This window comes from Schistocerca serialis, chromosome 8 (assembly GCF_023864345.2).
Source record: "Schistocerca serialis cubense isolate TAMUIC-IGC-003099 chromosome 8, iqSchSeri2.2, whole genome shotgun sequence".
Lineage (NCBI taxonomy): Eukaryota > Metazoa > Arthropoda > Insecta > Orthoptera > Acrididae > Schistocerca > Schistocerca serialis.
In genome coordinates, this window is record NC_064645.1 from 379,722,462 (window position 1) to 379,745,778 (window position 23,317).

A 23,317-nucleotide genomic window follows, 5' to 3' on the forward strand; every position below is an offset into this window, starting at 1 on the left:
AGAAGTTTTTAGGGGTAGCAGATAAGACATGTAGAAGTAATGATGGAGGTCATAAGTCATGATAGCTCTGCGGCAAAAGAGATCCTTAAGAAAGGCGCAGCTGAAGTTTCGTGTCGTGTTCCAGTTCACAGTGTCAATCTTTTTGGCATTTTAGCAAGTGATGTGGTTAGTGGATTATCAGTCTGAATGTTGGTTCTGACTCTTACGAATCGTCATCGTAGTACTATCAAATCACATAACCAATACTCAATTGTTAGCCTTGTTAGAAAAATGACCTGATGAGTCGATCATAGTATAGTAGTATTAGTATGGTATTCTGCCTTACGGCAGGTCTTGTCGTGGTTAAAGCCTCATCCATTTTTGTTTGTCTATAGCCAGTCTTTTCATTTCTGAATGTTTGTCTCCTTTGATATTGTCCAGCATTTGATACCTTCATTTTCCTCTTCCCCTTTTTCCCTCCACCATTCCATCTATTCCTTCCTCTAATAAACAGGCCCCCTCAAACAATGTCCAATCCAGTTCTGTTTCCTCTCTCTGGTGACTTTCAGCATGTTTCTGCCTTCTCCAACTCTTCTTAATACTTCTTCATTCCTTACTCGGTCTTCCCATTTCACTTTTTCCATTCTTCTCCATATCCACATCTTCCTTCCTCAATGTCCAGGTCTCTGCACCATCATAGTGTAGTGTCCAGTTAATATCTTCTTATGTTTTCAATACAGACGTTCTCTCCATCCCACCAAAGAGTCTGGTCATATGATGATGTATCATGGAAGGGAAATTAAAAAAATTCTTCAGATATTTTGTATAATAAAGTTTTTTTATTTTTTATTTGGTTTTATGTTACACTTGAAGTACACTGTAGTTGGTGTGGGCCTTAATGGACGAGGGCGTGGCCATAGCCGAGAGCGGGTGCGGCGTAGCCGTAGGCTCCGTATCCGTAGCCCAGAGCGGGGGCAGCGGCGGCGTAGCGAGCATAGCCGTAGGCGGGGGCGGCGTAGGCGACGGGGGCGTGAGCCACGGCGGGGGCGGCGTAGGCCACAGGGGCGTGGGCCACGGCGGGGGCGGCGTAGGCGAGGCGGGCAGTCTGCGAGATCCTGTACGTGTTGGCCACGGAGGAGGCGACTGGGGCGTGCGCGACGGCCACTGCGGGGGCGGCGGGGGCCACAGCCACGGGGGCGTGCGCCACGGCGGCGACGGGGGCGGCGTAGGCGGCCACGGGGGCGGCGTAGGCGGGGGCTGCGTAGCCTCCAAGGTAGCCGGCGGAAGCGGCGGCCACCAGCGCGGACAGGATCAGCTGCGAGGAGAGGCAGAAAATTTTTGAACGACTACGGTGGAATGGCGCTTGCAACTCACATACAAGTAAGTCTACGTTCTGTTCTCTTTTATATTTAATTAGTGAATGAGATAAGATTATTAGCAACATACTGATGGCTCTCATGGCCGGTGATTACTTCAGTTACACTATCTAGACCGACAGGATGTGACTTTTTATAAAACTACTCACTGATGTTTCGTTTCCATTTGCGAGAGACTGCTGTGTTATCTCTGCTGCAGATGTGGAAGATTGATCAGCGAGTAGTTTAATATATCAAAATGGCCTCTCAGCCCAGACCTTCTAACCGAAGGGAAGGAATTCTCTGTCTGTCTAGTATATAAGAATTAATGTTACAGACATTTTGCCAGTGGAGTTTTACTATCAGTCTTAATCAAACATGGCTTATCTAATTCTATTATGGATTTTCAGTGTTTTAAAAAGAGCCAGTTTTTTCTTAAAACGATTGGAAAATACAGTTGCGAAAGTCAAATAATAATTTGTTGTTCTTATCTTCAAGATAAACAGAGTTGATGTAGCGATTGCTTAAGAATGGCTGCAAATATTAACAATATCAAAGGATTGGTTTCTGAAAGAAAATAAATTTCCATGCAATGTTACTGAACGACTATACGTCAGACAAAGGGGTTTCCAATTTTTCCATCCCAATGGAGAAGTGGGTTTCACCAAATTCTAGAAAATACGAGGCTATGGTGGCAACTACTTCAGTACCCCATGATAATTTCTGATAATAAAATCTTAATTTGATACTGAAGAAGATGTCACTGTGGGCTACACCATGAAAATGAGTTATGTAAAAAAACACTTTTAATCCACTATAATGTAAGATATAGATATTCTTCTGGTTTACTGTTGCGTACCATCTGTGAAATCTATCACGTCTAATTTTAAACTAGTATCTGATTCAGTTCTGAGCAATATTAGATCAGTATTTACTTCATTTGCAGACTTTATAGCTACTAGGAGTAGTATGCTAGGTTGGCTTGTATCTCCAGGTACATGCGGCAAGAGCAAGCCATTAATGCTTATTTGAAGTGCGGACGCGTGGATGCAACACAGTTGGCCAATACTGACACGCAAAATCCGCTTGGTTGCGCAGCTACGACGGTGCAGAAAACATCAGGCAATACATTACGTGACGTGTTTGCGGGAAGACTATTGGACGTAGAAACAAAAACTCCTAGCACACTGGAGTGGGTATGTAATAAAGTGCCAATGATCACCATATCTGCACTTATACCCTTAACATCATGTATATGTGGAAATAATATTTTATAATGTTAAATCACTATACTATAGCTGGATATCCGAGACTCTTTTCCACATCTCAGAGATCACTCTCTGTCTCTGAAGAACCCATACAAAACGACAGGTGTAATATTATCGTAAAAGACTCAACATATCTTTGGGACACCAACCGCAGATTCAACTGTCCACCTGATTGGTACTTACAAGCTTGTACATGGTGGAGTGGTGGTGGCTGTGTGTCGGTCTGGCGATCGAGTACTGCCCGTGGAGCGGCGTGGGTCCCTTTTATACGCGGGCGGCTTTTAGACAGTGCCGGTCCTTTCGCTGCTCTCGCAACGACGGCAGCTGCCCCGCTCGCTCATTCGCAGTCCGGTTTGGCGCCGACCGCCCGGGGGCTCCACGCTGGCAGAGTACAGTCGCCGGATAGGTGGGTGTCACAACTCGGCAAAACACCGGCCTGCGCTGCGCTTTGTCCGGCCTTCAGCTGACGCTCATAATGAAGGGGCTTTGTGACTGGTACGACCAGGGCTTCCAGCTGTGTCTCTTGCTTACCAGCTAGAGTCGGGCAACCTATCAGAATACAGAACTGCAGCTGCGACTTGAATTACAACTTGAAAAGGGAAGTAGAGGTGGCTTACCCTTACAGTGCATGCAGCGCAATCTACGGGCCTCACGCTGTCAGGGCCCTGCACCGCTCTTGCTATTTTTGTAATAAAATTATTTGCAGTTTTGGACTGGAAAACAGTACCCTGCTTCTTCTTCTTCTTCTTGCGTTACGGCCTCTGTAGGACCACGGGTAGCCCCTTCGTGGACTGCATTTCCTCTTCTTCTTCCAGAACCTCTTTATTCTTTCTCTTCTTCTCTCTCGCTCTTCTTCTGAGCTCTTTAGTGTCCTTTTCTCCTGTCGGCTCCACTGGTGACGCTCTAATCTTCTCCTGTATTCTTCTCTGTCATTGATCTCCAGCATATTGGTCGGTGTATATTTCTTCCTCCAATTTCCCTTTCCTTCGACCTTGATCCCCAATTACAACCAGTCCTTCCGAAGTTCAACAACCCATTTGGTTCCTGTCTTTACCCTTGTCCTCCCTGTTGTTTCCCACACTCTCTTCGTCATTCTGTCCATACTCATCCTAACTACATGTCCAGCAAACATTAGCCCTTTTAAGTCTAATTTCCCCAGATATTGTTCTCATATTACGGTACAATTCTTCCCTAGGTCTTTCCATCCACCTCTCTCCACCTCTTTTGGGACCTAGTATTTTTCTCAGTTTTTTTCCTCTCTTCTTTCTCTAGCTGTTCTGCCCCATTTCTTCCTAGTGTCATCGTCTCAGCAGCATATAATACAGCATTCCTCACCGTTGCCTTGTAGAGGCTTATCTTTTCCTTTGTGGATATGTTCTTTTTATTGTATATCTCTCTCGTCATGCAGAAGACTGACCTCATCTTCTTTATACTCTCTGTTATTCCCTCCTTGCTCCTGTTCCTTCCTGTTATAAATTCTCCCAGGTATTTAAATTTGTCCACCATTTGCACAATTCTTTCAGGTCTTTCCCAGTCTTCAGTGGTATTTAATGTATTTGTCTTCTTATAGGCTATTCTTGTTTGGACTTCCGTATGCTTGATTGAGCAGGATTTTTAAAGAACTTGCAATAATAGAGCAATACTTTAAATAGCTTATGAATTTCTAACATGCTGATCGAAGGTAGGACCAGTAGCTTGGGTAGTTAAAATCTTAATTTTTCTTCGCTATCAGGCACAGTGAGATAACAGTCACTTCTTTGTAGTGACTCATTTCTGACAGTAAAGCTCATTTTCTAGCTGTGACCTAAAAAAGATTTCATGGTGTTAACAAAGGCAAAATTAAAATGTACCTTCTTGACTGAGCATTCAAGTTGAACGTTGCATAAAGCATTACAAAAATTTTTCATTTCTGCGATAGATGTTTTTAAATACCTTGGACTTAAGTGCAATCATAGAATTCCCACCAATGTAAGAGCATATGGACTATCAGATCAATTGTGCGATTGGATTGAAAAGTTCCTAGATAAGAGAGCGCAGCATGTCATTCTCAACGGAGAGAAGTCTTCCGAAGTAAGAGTGATTTCAGGTGTGTCGCAGGGGAGTGTCGTAGGACCGTTGCTAGTCACAATATACATTAATGACCTTTTGGATAACATCGGAAGTTCACTGACGCTTTTTGCGGATGATGCTGTGGTGTATCTTCGTTACAGGATCATTTAGTAATCGCGAAAGCGTTACGGAGATGATAGATAAACTCCAGTGGAAGACTCTGCAGGAGAGACGCTCAGTAGCTCGGTAAGAGCTTTCGTTGAAGTTTCGAGAACATACGTTCACCGAGGAGTCAAGCAGTGTATTGCTCCCTCCTACGTATGTCTTGCGAAGGGACCATGAGGGTAAAATCAGAGAGATTAGAGCCTACACAGAGGCATAACGACAATCTTTTTTTCCACGAACAATACGAGAGTGGAATAGAAGGGAGAAACGATAGAGGTACTGAAAGTACCCTTCACCACACACCGTCAGGTGACTTGTGGAGAATGGATGTAGATGTAGATGTACTATCATGCACAAAAGTATGCGAACTACCCGAATTGCATTTCGTACGATTTGTATGCAACCCCCATAACTCTGCTCTCTTTCCGGTACAGTTCTTTGACTATTCAAAATGGTTACTTCAAAAGCTCTCCAGAGGTAATTGTTCTGTTTGGCTATCAATCCAGATACAGGTCAATACCATGATAATGCAAATATCAGAAAACTGGTTGTTAGAGATGACGCAGCCATTATGCTTGCTCACTCAAATTTATTACAATAAATGACGTTTCAACACCAACTTTCACCTTGAAATTAAACAACGAAAATAGTTGTACTGGTCTTGGCACCGGGACACTAACCTACGAACGACTGTCCCTGTTAACTAACCATGAAAGATCTTAAATGCGGTTTCAATCACAAATAACAAAATACGTGCACATTGAAACTTGAAATGACATGGCGTAGTCTTGTGTTGGACAGAGATCCGAACACAGCAACAAATCGGACTGTTAACTAAGCACAATCAAATTTTATAAATCGCAATGTTCCACCAGTAGCGAGATGATTGAAACTGAAACGAAGGGACGAGAAAATTTTGCCTTGCCCGGATACGAAACCAGCACCTATCGTCGTTGACTTCTAATCGCGAACAGACATTAAGATAGGTTTATTTCACCAGTAACGAGCTATGCACATGTCTAAACTGGAAATAGCATGACAAAAAGTTCTATGCTAACTTGGAGTCGAACAATACACATCTCATTGTTGATGACTACTCATGAAGAGACGTTTACTACCGAATTCTTTTTCACCAGTAACTAGGAGTGACGATAAGTTCTGTGTCTGGGAGTCGATACCAGAACCCATTGTTATCGTCGACAAAGCATGGAGAGGCCTTAAAAATCATAATAATTTGCCGCTTTAGTTTGGCGTGTGCATGCTAAAACTTGAAATGACCGGGTATAAACTTAGTGCCAGACCAGGATTCGAACGCAGCCACGCGCCTTTCTAAGAGAACCCAGTGAAAGGGGAGATGTGAGTTCGAGCCCCAGTCCAGTACCAATATTTTCAACATCTCAGTTTCTAATACCGTAAGAAATAAGTGCCCTGTGACCTTACAATAAAAAAATCTCTCATGTAAGAAAGCTTACTGGTGACTGAATTTCTACCTGGCGTGAAATTCGCCTCTCTAATGGCCCAATCTACACACCCTCACCTCCAATGGGTGGCGAAGGGACGTTGCGTTTTAATGTGCGTTTTGAGTCATGGTGCAGCACTACAGTGTTCAACTGGCCTTACAAAAGGTGAAGACGGTCTGCTTGTGCATGCTAAAAGTGGTTGTCTGATGTGAGACTCGAATCCAGACATGAAGCGTACGTAGCCAGAATCGTTCCAACAGACTACCAACCTACACAGACCATTGGTTCCTGTTCGTGTCGTAAATAGGTTGCTCCACACTGAGGAGAGTTCTGATTGTCTGGAGCTTCATTACAACCTGTTCGAAACATTCATTTCCTTTTTCAAAAATGGTTGAAACGGCTCTAAGCACTATGGGACTTAACATCTGAGGTCATCAGTCCCCTAGAACTTAGAACTACTTAAACCTTACTAACCTAAGGACATCACACACAGCCCTGAACGAGGCAGGATTTGAACCTGCGACCGTAGCAGCAGCGCGGTTCCGGACTGGAGCGCCTAGAACCTCTCGGCCACAGCAGGCGGCGTTTCCTTTTTCGACCACATCAATATTTACTAGCAGAATTGACTACTTAATGCGTGCTTTTGACTTTATTTTGTAATAACTTAAATAAAATCACACAATAGCCAACTGTACGATCTGGCCACACGGTAGGATGGGAAAATTTCTATTGAAAGTATTGTTTTCCATTTGTGATCCTTTTCTGATGTATATACCGTATTTATGGCGGGCTCATATATATGACGCAGTGTAAACGCAAAGGCCAGTTATTGAGAAATCTCGTCTTTACGTTTTTAAACCGCCTTTCGTCTTATACAATTGCACTGACAAGGAGGTTCAAATGGTTCAAATGGCTCTGAGCACTATAGAACTCAACTGCTGTGGTCATCAGTCCCCTAGAACTTAGAACTACTTAAACCTAACTATCCTAAGGACATCACACACATCCATGCCCGAGGCAGGATTCGAACCTGCGACCGTAGCAGCAGCGCGACTCCGGACTGGAGCGCCTAGAACCGCACGATCACCGCGGCCGGCGACAAGGATGTAGCGAACTTTTCTCATACAGCATTATATTAATAGAATATTAATGTTTATAGTCTACGAAGGCGAAATTTACCTGAAAAATTTAGGTTGGTGCAGAACTTCATGAATATTTTATTTGCCACGCTGTTAATATATTAATTAGCTATAATTTTTAAATAAATTCTTCTTACGAGGGTTGAATGGAAAGTAATTGGTTTTGGATGGGAATATTTTACTAAACCAAACACAGAAATAATCCTTAGAATGTGATCTTTAATTACCAATATTCACTTTTCCACATAATCACCAGCCAATTGGATAGATTTATGCCAACGATGAACAAGTTTTATGAAGCCGTGACGGAAGAAGTCGACTCTCTGTTTCCGCAACCGCAGTCTCACAGTTCTCTCAACTTCCTCATCAGAAGCATAATGATGTCCCCGCAGATCGTCTTTCACTATCGGGAAAAGATGGAAGTCAGACGGTGCTAAATGTGGACTGTATGGAGGATGCCGTACCGTGGTGAGATTCTGTCTCTGCTGTGGTGGCACGTGAAGTGTGTGGTTTGGCATTGTCATCCTGCAGGAAAACATTTCCATATTTCTTTTGGACCCCTGTTAGCCGTCGTTTCAGAGTTCAAAGCGTTGTAATGTAACACTCCGAATTTATTGTTGTTCCACGATCAAGGAAATCAACATGGATAACACCGTCTGCTTCGTAGAACACTGTGGCCATGACTTTTCCAGCTGAGGGCTACAATTACTTTTTCTGGGGCGAGCCTTTGTATCGATATTCCACAGACCGACGTTTCGTCTCCGGGTCGTAATGGTGTACCCACGTTTCGTCTCCTGTCACAATTGAATGGAGAAAGGCGTCACCTTCATTCTCGTAACGCGAGAGGAATTCCTGGCAAACTTCAAGTCTGTGCGCTTTCATTTCAGGAGTCAGTGTCCGGGGTACTCATCGTGCACAGATCTTCTGATAGCCAAGCAAAGCAAAAATGTGACGCACACGCTCTTGTGAAATGCCGATTCTGCTTGCAATTTCTCTCTGAGTGATACGACGATCGTCCTGAATCAATCTGTCAACATTCTGCTTGTGCAACTCCGTGGTTGCTGTCACAGGCACATGAACATCAAACATGGATTGTCGTCATCTTTTCTCCTAACAGTAAAGAGGCGTGGAATCCAAAAACTGCATGACAATCGTCAAACTATTGTAGTTAATGGGAGGAGGAGGTTGTGCGGGGATATATTGTTCATGATCAATTTCTCTGTCACGATTTTCTGGTACATTCCATAAACCAACGAGAAACGCCATAAATGTGGTGTCAACGATCGATACCACACTTGCTAGGGGTTGCAGTTATCGACCGCCGTCCGTACTAGTATCGCTGGACCCGCGAGTCGAGACTAGCGCCGCTCCGCGGCTTGCCACAAGTCTGTAGCAAGCGCTCGGCCACTCTTGCTCGGGACGTCAAGTAGGAAAGTAGTATAGCCTACAGCTGATGGGAAGCAATCTCTAACAAGGCCCTAAGTTCAAGTATGGCCTATGTGATGCCTCTGTAGCTCTCTGTTTGTAATTATAATCCTCCTGACTATGAAGACTCCTGTACCACCAGTTAAGTAAAATATATTATTTTTTAACAACGACTTCTAATTATTTTTGCCGTTGTACACCCAGACCAGGCAGCCAGCTACTTATAGACTTCACTGACAAACCTGCTGTATGTGCAAGGAAGAGATTTCTGCGTTTATATTTAGCATTGGCCACCAGTCATTCACATTGGTGACGATTCGTTCGTCGCCATCATAACAATAAAAGTATGCCCTATTCTAATACTAAAGAAACACAACATACCCGGTACCTTATGACTTAAGTTCAATTTAATTAAACGAACAGCATCTGTAATACGAGACTGCACAAAACATCACGTAGTAGCAAGATGATACGCAGTTTTGACTCCCATATGGTGTGTGTCTACGTGAATTCCTGTGTGCCACTCAACAAGCATTTAGGAATTACCACAGAAACACGTAAACCTTGCAGTGAGAGTAGACTCAAAAAGAACCCAGTCACCAAATTATTCAGAGCCATACATAATGAAGTGTGTTAAAAACAATTAAGACCTATATCAATATAAACAAGAAAATATAAGTTTAAAGAAGGGTGCAAGGACACATGTTCTTAAATTTGTCACCTTTAGATTTACAGGGACTAAATCGAAATTGCTGTGAGACTTAAAATGGCGAAGTTAAGAGCTTTTCGATCTGGAAGACAGAGCTCGGTAAGAGAAAAAGTAAGAAACCTACAAGATGTTGAGGTCTCCAGCAAGATAGGAATCTAGAAACATGGCAGCATTTCCCGCACAAAGCAGTCACTTAGCGCTTAGCCAGCGAGACAGAACTCCTTGCAGTCCCCTATCAGTGTTGTGCTCTTCATTAATAGAGAGAATTAGTAATGTTAAAATGAGATTAGTCATTGGTTGTGCATGGAATGACCTTTATGGAATCAAATAATAAATTTCACATCCCAATGTTACACCTTAAGCGAGAGTCGATAAGATTATGTATAGGAAATGGGAAGGAAATATCAAATGGAGTTATTGGGATAATGCGGAATCACCGGAGGAAGTATATCGACGATCACAAAACTGTCAAACGTGCTCTGCAAAAATGCCAGTTCTCCATTAGACTAACGACAGGAAGAATAAGTTGGCTCAGATGATGTGCTGAGCTGGGAATCGATCCTTTCGAAGACGCGGTGCAGCTGCTACTGTTGCGTTGACTGTCATCCGAAATAAGAAATATATGGATAGCTCAGAGATTTTCTTTGTTGCAACTATGATTTTGATCTAAAACATAGTTATGAATAATATCCAGAGTCATCGACTAAGCGTGTGTGTGTGTGTGTGTGTGTGTGTGTGTGTGTGTGTGTGTGCGCAAAGTAAATTTGCTGGCACGAAGGGAGAAGCAGCCGTCAGTAGCAGATGTAAATAAGAACAGAAAACCCTTACAGTATTGTCTGTAATACATCTTCATTAAATGAAACTGCCAATCAGCCTGCATTAATCAAAATGACAAATAGTATCATTTACTTGTAGTGAATACAGTGTAATCGCTGATATCACTTAGTCGATGAAAGCGAAATGTTTCTGCTGAATGGCCGAGGCAACATGCAGAACACTTCAGAGAAAGCAAAATATCAATAAGAGGGCCACAAGATGAGTGTGGAGTGAAGTTTCTATGGGGCGCTTCGAATTGGCGACATTTGCTCTACAATTTGTTCCTGATTGTTTCATACTAGGGAAGCCTCAAGCATACACGAAACTACAAATGAGAATTAACATAGTATAATTGATAAAAACAGAGTACTACCTTAAACAGCACTCTACTTGTAGCTGAGTATGACTCAGTGCGTGATCCTAATTTTAATTTCATTTCATCTGCTGATGACGTGCAGTATGAGTCAGAACTTTTCTGAAAATAATGTAGCCTACCTTGTGAAAGCTCAAAGACTGTGTTGTATCAGGTGACAATCACAACTGATAGGGCACACGTGCGAAAACTCTTCGGTGTTGTACGGCACTATCTCTTCCTAGCAACTTGTTGCTCACTGAGGTAATTCGTTGCTTGCTACATGTATTATGTTAATTTCCAGAGACGATTCAAGAATATGTTTCGGCACAAGCCACTTGTAATTTGTCGCCCACCCCCTCCGCCCATTTACCCCCTACATTTTTGCTACTAAAGGCTAAAGGGTGATTAATGCGAGAAATGGTTATCTGGAAAGTGATTTTCAAACAGAAATTGGGAGAAGTTAGTCAGTGTGGAACTCTGCAGTCTACTGTAAGTTTCGTGTGCCATAAAATTCTTCTGGGTCGCCACTCAATTTAATTAAAATTGGGAAAATTTAATATTAGAACTGAAATAATCACTGAATTGCTAAGCATAACGAATGTGTTAATACTGATAAAAAGATCCAAGTGAATATATGGAATGAGCATATGGGAACAATTTAAGCAAAAACGATAAACCAAATAATTCACAGCAAGCAGGAGCTTAAGCCACAAAAAAAGTCTCTTCTGCTTCAGATACGCAAGGTGCAATGTATTAAAAATAATCTTACAAAGCAGGATGGGTTTGTCTGAGAAGCAAAATTCACAAAATAATTCCGAACTATGATTTGTCGTTGCCTTTTATTTAATGAATTAACTTACTTCCATTATTATTATATTGACTGCTGATGTACATAGCGGTGGTAAATTAAAACGAAATCTCAGGCGCTCATGCGTAAAGTTCACACAAACATATTACATTCACACACACAAGAATAGAGATAAAAAGATTTTGGCCCGTCGCAGTAAGTCTGAGAGGTTCATCCCTATCGCTGTGACTGAATTATTGAGAATACGAATACCATGGAACACTACGCGGAAAAGCAATTTATCTGCATCACCTTGCAATTGAACCTAAGCTACGCTGGCGTGAAAGTCTCGCAAGTGTAGTTGAATATTCTGTAAACCGTATATACACATATAGAAATAAAATATCATGCAGAATTAAGAAAAAAAAAGATATTCAAGATGGTACTGAAATATCACATTGTGAAATTACCACCATGTGGTATGAAAAAGATACACACTATTAAATACTGAAACAAAATTAAAACTAGAAGTTCGCACATACATTCCAGTTAAGGAAGAAGTCAAACAACTGAAATTTAAATCTGTGCTGGAGTAACGAACCCTGTGCTGGAGTAACGGACTTACTATACCACGTGGACCACTTACACAAAGCAAGGATCGGAACAACTTATTACATACGGGAAAATATACTCGTGTCCAAACTCTGAAAAATATAAGAATTTGACTAGCGAACTTGAAAATGAACTAGCAGATGAAACGTGTACATCAGTTCAATAGCTACACACCATCATACATTAAACACACACGCCAGTGCCAAATCACTCTTACGAGCAGAGACCAGAGGGATTCTCTCCGACACCAACTTAACTACCGTCGAATGACTACCGAAAGGGTACAAATCTCTTTGGATTGACTGAGAAAGCTACACTATGTGGGGCCGCAGCTCGTGGTCGTGCGGTAGCGTTCTCGCTTCCCCCGCCCGGGTTCCCGGGTTCGATTCCCGGCGGGGTCAGGGATTTTCTCTGCCTCGTGATGACTGTGTGTTGTGTGATGTCCTTAGGTTAGTTAGATTTAAGTAGTTCTAAGTTCTAGGGGACTGATGACAATTGATGTTAAGTCCCATAGTGCTCAGACCCATTTGAACCATTTTTTTTACACTATGTGGTCAAAAGTATCCGGAAACCCACAAAAACATACGTTTTTCATATTAGATGCATTTTTCTGCCACGTACTGTCGGATACTCTGTATCGTCGACCTCAGTAGTCATTAGAAACCGTGAGTGAGGAGAATGGGGCGCTCCGCGGAACTCATGGACTTCGAACGTGGTCAGGTGATTGGGCCTCACATGTGTCATACGTATGTACGTGAGATTTCCACACTCCTAAACATCCCTAGGTCCACTGTACCCGATGTGATAGTGAAGTGGAAACGTGAAAGAACATGTACGTCACAAAAGCGTACAGGCCGACCTCGTCTGTTGACTGACAGAGACCGCCGATAGTTGAAGAGGGTCGTAATGTGTAATAGGCGGACATGTATCCAAACCATCACACAGTAATTCCAAACTGCATCAGGATCCACTGCAAGTAATATGACAGTTAGGCGAGAGGTGAGAAAACTTGACTTTCATGGTCGATCGGCTGCCCATAAGCCACACATCACGCCAGTAAATGCCAAACGACGCCTCGCTTGGTGTAAAGATCGTAAACATTGGACGGTTGAACAGTGGAAAAACGTGGTGTTATGGTGTGGTCGCGTTTTTCAAGGAGGGGGCTTGCACCCCTTGATGTTTAGCGTGGCACTATCAGAGCACAGGCCTACATCGATGTTTTAAGCAGCTTCTTGTTTTCCACTGTTGAAGAGCAATTCGGGGATTGCAACTGCATCTTTCATCAAGCACCTGTTTATAATGCACGGCTGGTGGTGGAGTGGTTACACACCAGTAACATCCCTATAATGGACTGGCCTGCACAGAGTCCTAACCTGAATATTGCAGAACCCCTTAGGGATGTTTTGGAACGTCGTCTTCGTGCCAGGCCTCACCGACCGACATCGATACCTCTCCTCAGCGTAGCACTCCGTGAATAATGGGCTGCCAGTCCCCAAGAAACGTTCCAGCACCTGATTGAACGTGTGCCTGCGAGAGCGGATGCTGTCAGCTAGGCTAAGGGTGGGCCAACACCATATTGAATTCCAGTATTACCGATGCAGGGCGCCACGAACTTGTAAGTCATTTTCAGCCAGGTGTCCCGATACTTTTCATGACATAGTGTACGTCGCCTACATTGTTGCTACCACAATAGACAGCCATATACTGGACAGCTACCATACATAAGACTTGTCTTGTTCAACATATACACTCACTCAGTCATTCATACAGACGATAAAGAGAGAAAGGAAATTTGGGAGCACAAAATGTAGGTAATATACATAGGAAAAAATGAAATGAGCGTATGGTATCGTTGGCCTGGAGGCCCCATCAGGGGAAGTTCGGCCGACAAGTGCAAGTCATATTTCAGTCGACGCCACATTGGGCGACTTGGGCGCCGGTGATTAGGACGAAATGATGATCAGAACAACACAACACCCAGTCTCCGTGCGGAGAAAATCCCCAATCCGACCGGGAATCGAACCCGGGCCCACTTGCATAGGAGGCGAGCACGCTACCACGTAGCTGAGCAGGCTGATGTATACATAGGATTAGATGCTTACTAGAAAAATTGGTACTTTAATGTAACTGTGTACCACTGAAAGGGGACAAACACGAAGTACAAAATTAAACTACAATAATTGAGTGTGACTGCACGAAATACAAGTAAAATAGTATGAAACGAATCTAACAGATATGGTTCAAGGCGACAAGCATAGTACACAAATCTTGCATTTGGGTGCCAGGGACATTACACCCGGTATCTATGGATTGCGACACATCCTGTGCAGAAACCTTACAGTCGTGGAGCCCCAGGCATCCCTCCCAGCTTGGCGCCCGAAACGGCAATTTGTGTCGCTTGGGCCAAAAACCGGCCCTGTTAATTCTATAGATATTTTGCATAACAAATCTTATCGTCTGGCACACCAGCGAAATGATGGTCACTGCAAACGTTCTTTGTGTTAAAATTCGCTAAACAATAGGTTCATTGTCATCTGTTTTCACTGTCCATAATTTAACTGAAAGTTAGCACGTCCTGCATGAAAGTTCCCAAAAGTTTAATCCATTTTGCTAGACTCATTCCTGTCTACACCTCCCATTTGATGCACTACCTCGACTTCACAAGTTAGTGCCTTTCCACAAAAGTTTTAAAACAACTGCCGAAAGCCGACGTACTGGTTGTTCCTCAATGTTTCATCGAACTAGAGAAATGTCTAATGCATTCCTACTACTGGAATGACTCATTCTGAAATTCAACCTAAGTGTAACTGATCTGATACTGAACATTACTAATTCTCTTTATTAACAAAGAGTATCACATTGAGAGTGTGTAAGTAGGCTGTTTATGTTTTCTCTATGTAAGTAGGCTGTTTATGTTTTCTTTATGTAAGTAGGCTGTTTAGGTTCTTATATTGGTAACGCCGCCGCCACGTAGCGCTCTCTGTATGAAAATGAAATCACTGGCTGTGCTGTGTGCAGTCTGTGGCTAGTTTGCATTGTTGTCTGCCATTGTAGAGGGGCAGCTGGATGTTAACAGCGCGTAGCGTTGCGCAGTTGGAGGTGAGCCGCCAGCAGTGGTGGATGTGGGGAGAGAGATGGCGGAGGTTTGTAATTTGTCATGAACTGATATATATATTATGACTTGTGATGATTTTAAGGTAAATACATTGTTTGTTCTCTATTAATATCTTTCATTTGCTAACTATCCCTATCAGTAGTTAGTGCCTTCAGTAGTTTGAATCTTTTATTTAGCTGGCAGTAGTGGCGCTCGCTGTATTGCAGTAGCTTGAGTAGCGAAGATTTTTGTGAGGTAAGTGATTTGTGAAAGGTATAGGTTAATGTTAGTCAGGGCCATTCTTTTGCAGGGATCTTTGATAGTCAGATTGCGTTGCGCTAAAAATATTTTATGTCAGTTTAAGCACAGTCATGTATAAATTGTTCAAAGGGGACGTTTCATACGTCGACCCTTAGCCTAGGATACCTCACTGGAATCTTCTGATTTTTCTTGTAGTTTGTGTAATTAGTGTAGATTTTGTTTATTGCTAGCGCGTAACTGTAGAGAGAATCTCCTTTGTAGTTGCAGTCTTTCATTGTTGTACAGTGAAACAGGTGTGGCATGCATGTAGATTTGCACCAAGTATTTCGCAGCTGCAATTAACTAGATATTATTTTCAGTGCTATGTTAATGTGTTCCCCTATTTTTGCTCTTCAAATTGTGTTCTTCTGTGTTATCGTGTGAAATACTGTGACAATAATGGCGTGTGAAAAACGTAACACTAGGCTCCAAAGTAAACTGAGAAATAATAGTGACGACGAGCGTGGCTTATCAGCACCACTGTGTAGTGAATTAACAGACGTTCCAAGTAGTAATTTGGTAACTGTGCATAGGGAAATGGAGCGGGCGGCAAACAATGGTGTAGACAGTGAAACAGGTAGTGAACAGGGAAGCGTTATCGATCGATTGGTCGGCAACAGCTCGCCTCAGGAATCGGGAATGGCAGAACACAATATTGCAAATACTGCAGACTCAGGTTTTGGGTTCTCACCGTTTTCTCAAATGAGTCAAGACACATTTTCCGCTTGTCAAAATGTGAATGTTGCCGGTGCAACTTCACTGCCGAAAAGCACTGAGGAACATGTTTCAGACACCAGTGCATTGTTATTACAATTAATGCAACAAATGGGACAAAAGCTTGAAAAGTTAGACACAATGGAACAACACCAGAGACAAACACAGCAACAGTTAGACACAGTGGAACAAAATCTCAAAAAGTTAGACACAATGGAACAAAATCAGAGACAAACACAGCAACAGTTAGACACACTGGAACAAAATCAGAGACAAACACAACAACAGCTTCAAAAGTTAGACTCATTGGAACAAACTCTTGAACAAACGCGTGAAGATTTAACTACTGAGTTACATAACATTGAATCGAAATGTCAAAAAGTCTGTAATGACGTAAAAACTCAAATTTGTGAGCATTTTCAACCTATTTTTTCGCGGCATGAAAATGCATTACAGAATCACGAAGCAGCCATAAAAGATCTGCAAATTATTGTTCATGAAAATCATGAGACATTGCAAGCTAAATTTGACTCAGTTGCATCTACCGATTCGGTTACGCAACTTGCAAAAACTCAGGAAAACTTTAAGGACACAGTAGATACTCTGAAACTTGGTTCAGAAAAACACACTGAGGAAATAAGTACACTATCGGAGAAAGTAGCCGAACTTTTGGATCAGTTCACTAATTTATCTACGAAAGTAGATGATAATCTGACTGACACAACACCTGTAGCCTTCACGGACACTGGAGAGTATGAACAAATTAGAAAATTCAAACAGAATCAAAATCAAATCAATACACAGTACAAAAGAGAAATCCGGGAAGTACAAGATCAGCTGACACAGGTAATTCAAGAATTACGTATTTCAGAGGATACTCGCGCCCCAATACGGGAAGAGGGACACAGAAATACGGAACAGCCACAAAAAAATAACACAGGGCATTTCGGAAGTTATGAAAGAAATTGGCAATGTGCACCGAATTTTGATATGGAACCGCCGACACGACGTAAGAATGACCGATATGCTACTCGCCGACACGATGATTTTGACTATAAGCTGTTCATTATTACACGTAAATTCAAAACATTTAAGAATTCTGGCAACGACATTCATCCACAAGCATGGCTCCATCAATTCTCTCATTGTTTTCCTCCCAACTGGTCGTTAGAACACAGATTAGAATTTATGTGTGGCTATTTAGAGAATGAACCAGCTGTAAGAATGCGATCGGTCATTCACGATTGCCACAGTGAAGGAGAATTTTACCATGCCTTCCTCTCAGCATATTGGTCTCAAGCCACGCAAGACCGAGTAAAACATGGTATCATAATGATGAAACATTTCGAACAATCTGAATTTTCCAGTCTTGTGAAATATTTTGAAGACATGTTGCACAAGAATCAGTACCTGTCAAACCCATACAGCCCCTCAGAACTCATCCGCATTTGCTTAATCAAATTACCTGAACATTTACGACATATTATTTTGGCAGGACGTTGCAAAGATGACATTGAAGCTTTTCAGAGACTGTTACAAGAACTGGAAAGTGACACTGACAATCGCGGAACGCAGGAGCACAACAATTACAGATCACATCAGTCGCAATTCCGCGATGAAAGAAATAATAACTGGACGCGACAAGGCTATTCTCACAACACAAATCGTGATCAAAACAGACACCACCCGTATGACAACCGTTGGCAGAGTAGTAATAATTACAGGGAAAGATCACCTCTCCGCGGTAATGACTATTACAGAGACAATCAGAGAAACAGACAATATGGGAACCAAAATAATTATTATCACGGGAGACAGAATAACTTTAGACGCAACGGTCCAGCGCGCAGTTACGATTCAGGGAGAAATTCTCCACCACTTAACCGACAAGAAAGAAACTACAGGAACTACTAACATGACGACAGACGATGTGATCGTAACGACAGACCTGAATTGAATCAGAACTGGCGGGATTTAAACAGGGCAGGGCCCTCTCGTCACGGTGAATTTGTAGAAGTTAGGTCTCCAAATCCCAATAACGACGCGCGCCAACAAAGAGACAATAGGCAATGACTCATACCGCAGGCAGCCACAAAACGCACGTATGAAACTAACGACGCAGCTACCGTAGCTAGTAATTACGTAAAAATGGAAGACATTAGGGACATCTTACTCCAAGAACACGACGTAAAACATAACAACATTGCATATCCTGTGATTCACATTACAGTAAATGACGTAAAATTTACGGCAGTACTTGACTCTGGCAGTCCCATTTCAGTAATCAGTGAAACAGCCTTTAGCAAATGCAACAAATCGAACGATTGCCCCACACTTCCGTTACGTAAGATTAAATTACAAGGTGCAATCTTTGGAAAAAGTGTAGATGTACGCCAACAAACCAACTTAGAATTCTTTTGTCAAAGCCACAGCTTCTCTATGAACTTTCTTATTGTTCCATTATTGTCGACGGAAATTATACTGGGAGTAGACTTTTTGAATGAATACAAAGCAATCTTAAACTTTCACGATGCTGAAATAAGTTTAGAGAAAGAAGGTAAGTCAATAGCTTTGAAATTTGAAGATTGGCTCTCAAACCATGACGAGGAAATTAATCGGCTTTACCTTCTGTTAGACAACAGTTCGGACTTTTCTACGGAACTAGACACTAACAATCACTCTGCAAGTACTGACAGGGATGATATCGACGGCGCATTTGACACTAATAAGTTAATTCAGAATAAAATTCAAACAATTGAGAATTGTAATGACACTGATAGGTAGGACCTTTTTGAGATTTTACAAGCACATTCCACAGTTTTTACTCATAAAACAGGAACAATCAAGGGATTTCAATACCAATTTCGTGTTCGTGAGCATACTAAATGTTGCGTTAGACCATACGTAATTCCAGCACATTATAGGGACCGTGTTAGAATAGAAATACAAACTATGCTTAATGCGGGCATTATTGAGCCTGCAGTAAGCTCATACAACAATCCATTACATGTTGTTGAGAAGAAAAATGGATCGATCAGGCTTGTCTTAGATTCGAGACAAATCAATACGATCATTATTCCTGAAACAGACAGGCCGCAGACGATGGAAGAACTTCTTCAAAATTTTAATGGTGTAAAAGTGTTGTCTTCCATTGATCTCAGATCCAGCTTTTATCAGATCGAACCTCATCCAGAATGTAGAAAATACACAGCTTTCCTTTGTTTCGGCGTTTGTTATCAGTTTCGGAAACTTCCCTTTGGTTTGAACATTTCTTCAGCAGCATTCATTCGCGGGCTAAATTCCATATTACCTGAGTTCTTAAAACGTCACATCACCTTATATGTGGACGATATTCTAATAGCAGAAGCTTCATGGGAACTACATAATCGCATCCTCAACAGTTTGTTACGTATTTTTGCAGAATCTGGAATTACAGTTAACTTGGAAAAGTCTGAATTCGGTAGGTCAAAGGTGAGGTTTTTGGGACATATTATTTCTTCTGAAGGCATTCAGCCGGATCCTGAAAAGTTAGAAGCAATCAGAGCCATTCCAGTTCCATCCACAAAAAGACAAGTCCGCAGTTTTCTAGGTCTCGTAAATTTTTACCGTCGTTTTCTGAATATGCAAATTCTTGTTACACCAAAACTTTGTTCTCTCACTGGAAAAAATACTATTTGGAACTGGGACGAACAAGCACAGTTGGAATTCAATTCTTTGAAAGAAGCGTTACTTCACGCGCCAATCTTAGCTCATCCAGATCTGTCACAAGATTTCTGCCTTAGCACGGATTCTTCTAAAGTCGGTCTTGGTGCCCATTTATTTCAAGAAGCCACAGAAAATGACACTACTGTTCAGAAAACCATTGCTTTTGCTAGCCGAGTGCTAACAAAATCTGAAAAAAATTATTTCGTTACTGAATTAGAAGCTTTAGCTATCGTTTGGGCATTTAACAAATTCCGTTTCTTTCTTTCTGGTAAGCACGTAAAAGTATACAGTGATCATCGTGCATTACAATTTCTTATGTCTTCAAAATTAAATCATGACAGGTTAAAGCGTTGGGCATTGTTTCTGCAAGAATTCCGCTTCACAATAGTCTACATTCCCGGCAAGGAGAACATTGTTGCGGACGCACTGTCACGCGCACCGGCTGGGCTTGAGAAAAGTAACAAAGAAGGCAACCTCGAGAAAAATTTCAGTATTCTTTACATTCAGAAAGTTGCCTTTGAAAACTTCATCACCACATCTTTAAAAGACATTGCTCATGAACAAGATAAAGATCCGATTTGGAAAGACATCAAAAGTAAATAGCATGAAAAGACACACACTCAGATTCGACATTATTACCTGGTTAGAAACAACATACTCTTCAAACGCTGCACTGTTGATGACAAGCTATGGGTACTTTGCATTCCAGACGATTTTGTTAATAAGCTCATTTGGTACATTCATTTCAGCTACGCACATTTTGGCCCACGAAAATGTTATCATATTCTTCGAACGACTTGCTATTTTAACAATATGGAAAAGAGAATTCGAAGAGTCTTGTCTATTTGTAAACTTTGTCAAAAGGCGAAACCATCTACTATCTCCCATAGTGCTCCGCTGTTTCCTATCATTCCTTCTAAATTAAAAGAATTTTCTGCTGTTGATCTCTTGGGACCACTTGTCAGAACATCTAATGGATTTTCGTACGAACGTCGCTGTTGAACTTACTTCAAAATTTGTTTCTTTCACACCGTTATGTAAAGCCACTGGACGGTCTGTATCCAACGCCTTTGTTAAAAATTTCTTACGTGAAGTTGGACACGTTAGTAAAGTCATTTCAGATAACGGACCGCAATTCAGATCTGCTGTTTGGTCACGCATGCTTCGCAACCATAAAATCAAACCTGTTTTTATTTCATTGTACTCACCACATTGTAACCCGTCTGAACGGATTATGAAAGAAATCAATAAGCTTTGCAGACTTTATTGTCACAGAAAGCATCAGCATTGGGACAGATATTTACACTTATTTCAAAATGTGCTGAATGAAATGCCTCATGATTCCACTGCTTTACCACCTACTCTTGTACTAAAGAATGAAGAACCACCGAACAGAATCAGAGAGCTTGTACCTTTCCCAAATACACGTAAACTTCGGCACAAAGACTTAATTGATTTGGCTCTTAAAAATATAAAATCTGCAGCAGACAAAAGGAGAAAACTACACGGTAAAGCAAATGCAAAGAAATTGTATATTGGTCAGAAAGTTCTCATTAAAGCTCATTCATTGTCACATAAGAAGAAACACTTGAGTCACAAATTCTTTCTAGTTTGCAATGGCCCTTACAGAATCCGACGTATACCACATGATAATTGCGTTGAAGTTGAAACTCCGCGTACTAGGAAGAGTAAAGGTTTACACCACATTTCACATGTAAAACCGTTTATTGAAAGATAATCTGCTTTTTAACTTTGTCTTTGCCATAAAACTTTTCACTTCACATTTCTAGTATGCTTTGTCAGATTTAGAATCTGTTAACATGTAACAATGTTTGAAGTGAAATATCCAGTCAAGAACCAAGAGAACTTATTTAAACAGAAATTACGAATGCATTGTTATAATGAACAGACGACACAGTGTTGTTAATTGTACATTCTTTCTTGTTAGTTGCACGATTACGTAACGACTATCAGGCTTACATACTTAGGACACATACTGGTACTGCTAATGAGATTTTAATGCAACTTTTGGTTTACTTGAAAATACATTCTGGGTTTAAAGTACTTTCTGTGAGATACCAGAGGACACAGTGGTTAGTTTATGTGACAGCTACACGATGTTATCACGACGCTACTAATGAGTGACAATTCACAATGTTGCTTTTGCAGTGTATCTGTTTTATATCTGCACAGTTTTCTGAATTCTTCTAGGAGGAAAAACATGTTTTACTAGTAACTTTTGTGGTATAGCAACAATGAGACAGTCTTTTCCGTGGCATAACAATACATTACTGTACAGTACTTTCTTCATCACGCCAATAAGCATAATAACTACGATATCTATACGCAAAGCATCTATACGCAAAGCATTTCACTTTTGTTTATCATGTGGTGAGTACATTGACTTCTGCAGAACTTAGCTTTCGGAGGACGATAACTACGACACTTCCACAGAGATTATGTTGCGACAAGATGCACAGTTTAGCGCTACAGTACACGCATTTGAGTGATTAATCTTATACTTAAAACACTTATTTTTAAAGATTTTTTTTAATTACAAAGAAAGTTTTCCGTGATACATTTCATTCCATTGCTGTAATTTGTAACACCTGGGAGTATAATTACATTTATCCTCAGGGGGGTACACACTTACTTTGTGTACCATGTGTGTGGCAACCACAAGGAACCCTAGCTAATATGGTATTTGCTTATACAACTTTACACATCGGTACCATATTTCTCTAACACACAAATTACACAGCTATCTGATCATATAACTGAGAGATAAACTTTTTTTATTACATCAGTGACATATGTTTACGCAATTACAGAGTTGGATTACTTCACACTTACGAAATTGTATTTTGTCTGTACTGTGTGATCTGTTCATATTTTTTCGGAACCATTGTGATACTATGAGAGCTTTGAATGATATATTTGGTAAGGAAGCATGATTTTAAAGTACGTTTGAGGTAGATGACACTATTGAAATGAGCAGAGAATTTTTTTTAGGTTTTGAAATTATTGCAGAAAGCTACGACGTTTTTGAGATTTGACTGAGGTGTTATGATGTTATTATTACGACGACGATGTGTACTATGCTGTTGAGATATGTTTATGATCAATAAGATGATGCTACCGTATATGAGGAATAAGAAGTATGTTGGAAACCAAGAATCGTACTTTAAGAGTTATGAAATGTGCGTAAATGCGTGACTGTATCACAATGCTGACGAATATTTTATTTGGACACTTATATTTATAGGATTTTCTTTCTACAGATTTGCAACGCTAATTCTTGACCTGTGAAATATTTTTATGTGAGACTGCCACTGTAGCGGAAACTGGTGTCGTAAATATTTCCGTAAGAAAGTTAAGTGACCAC

General features: G+C 41.3%; 1 protein-coding gene across 1 annotated transcript; it reads right to left on the bottom strand.

Moving 5' to 3' along the window:
* Positions 1–874: 874 nt before the first annotated feature.
* On the bottom strand, positions 875–2,822 carry LOC126417026 (cuticle protein 12.5-like). Its single transcript, XM_050084916.1, has 2 exons — positions 2,786–2,822; positions 875–1,294 (listed from the first exon to the last, which is right to left on the bottom strand). Exons 1-2 carry the CDS (start codon positions 2,795–2,797, stop codon positions 875–877), a joined length of 432 nt encoding a protein of 143 aa, XP_049940873.1. The 5' UTR covers positions 2,798–2,822.
* Between the last annotated feature and the right edge of the window lie 20,495 nt (positions 2,823–23,317).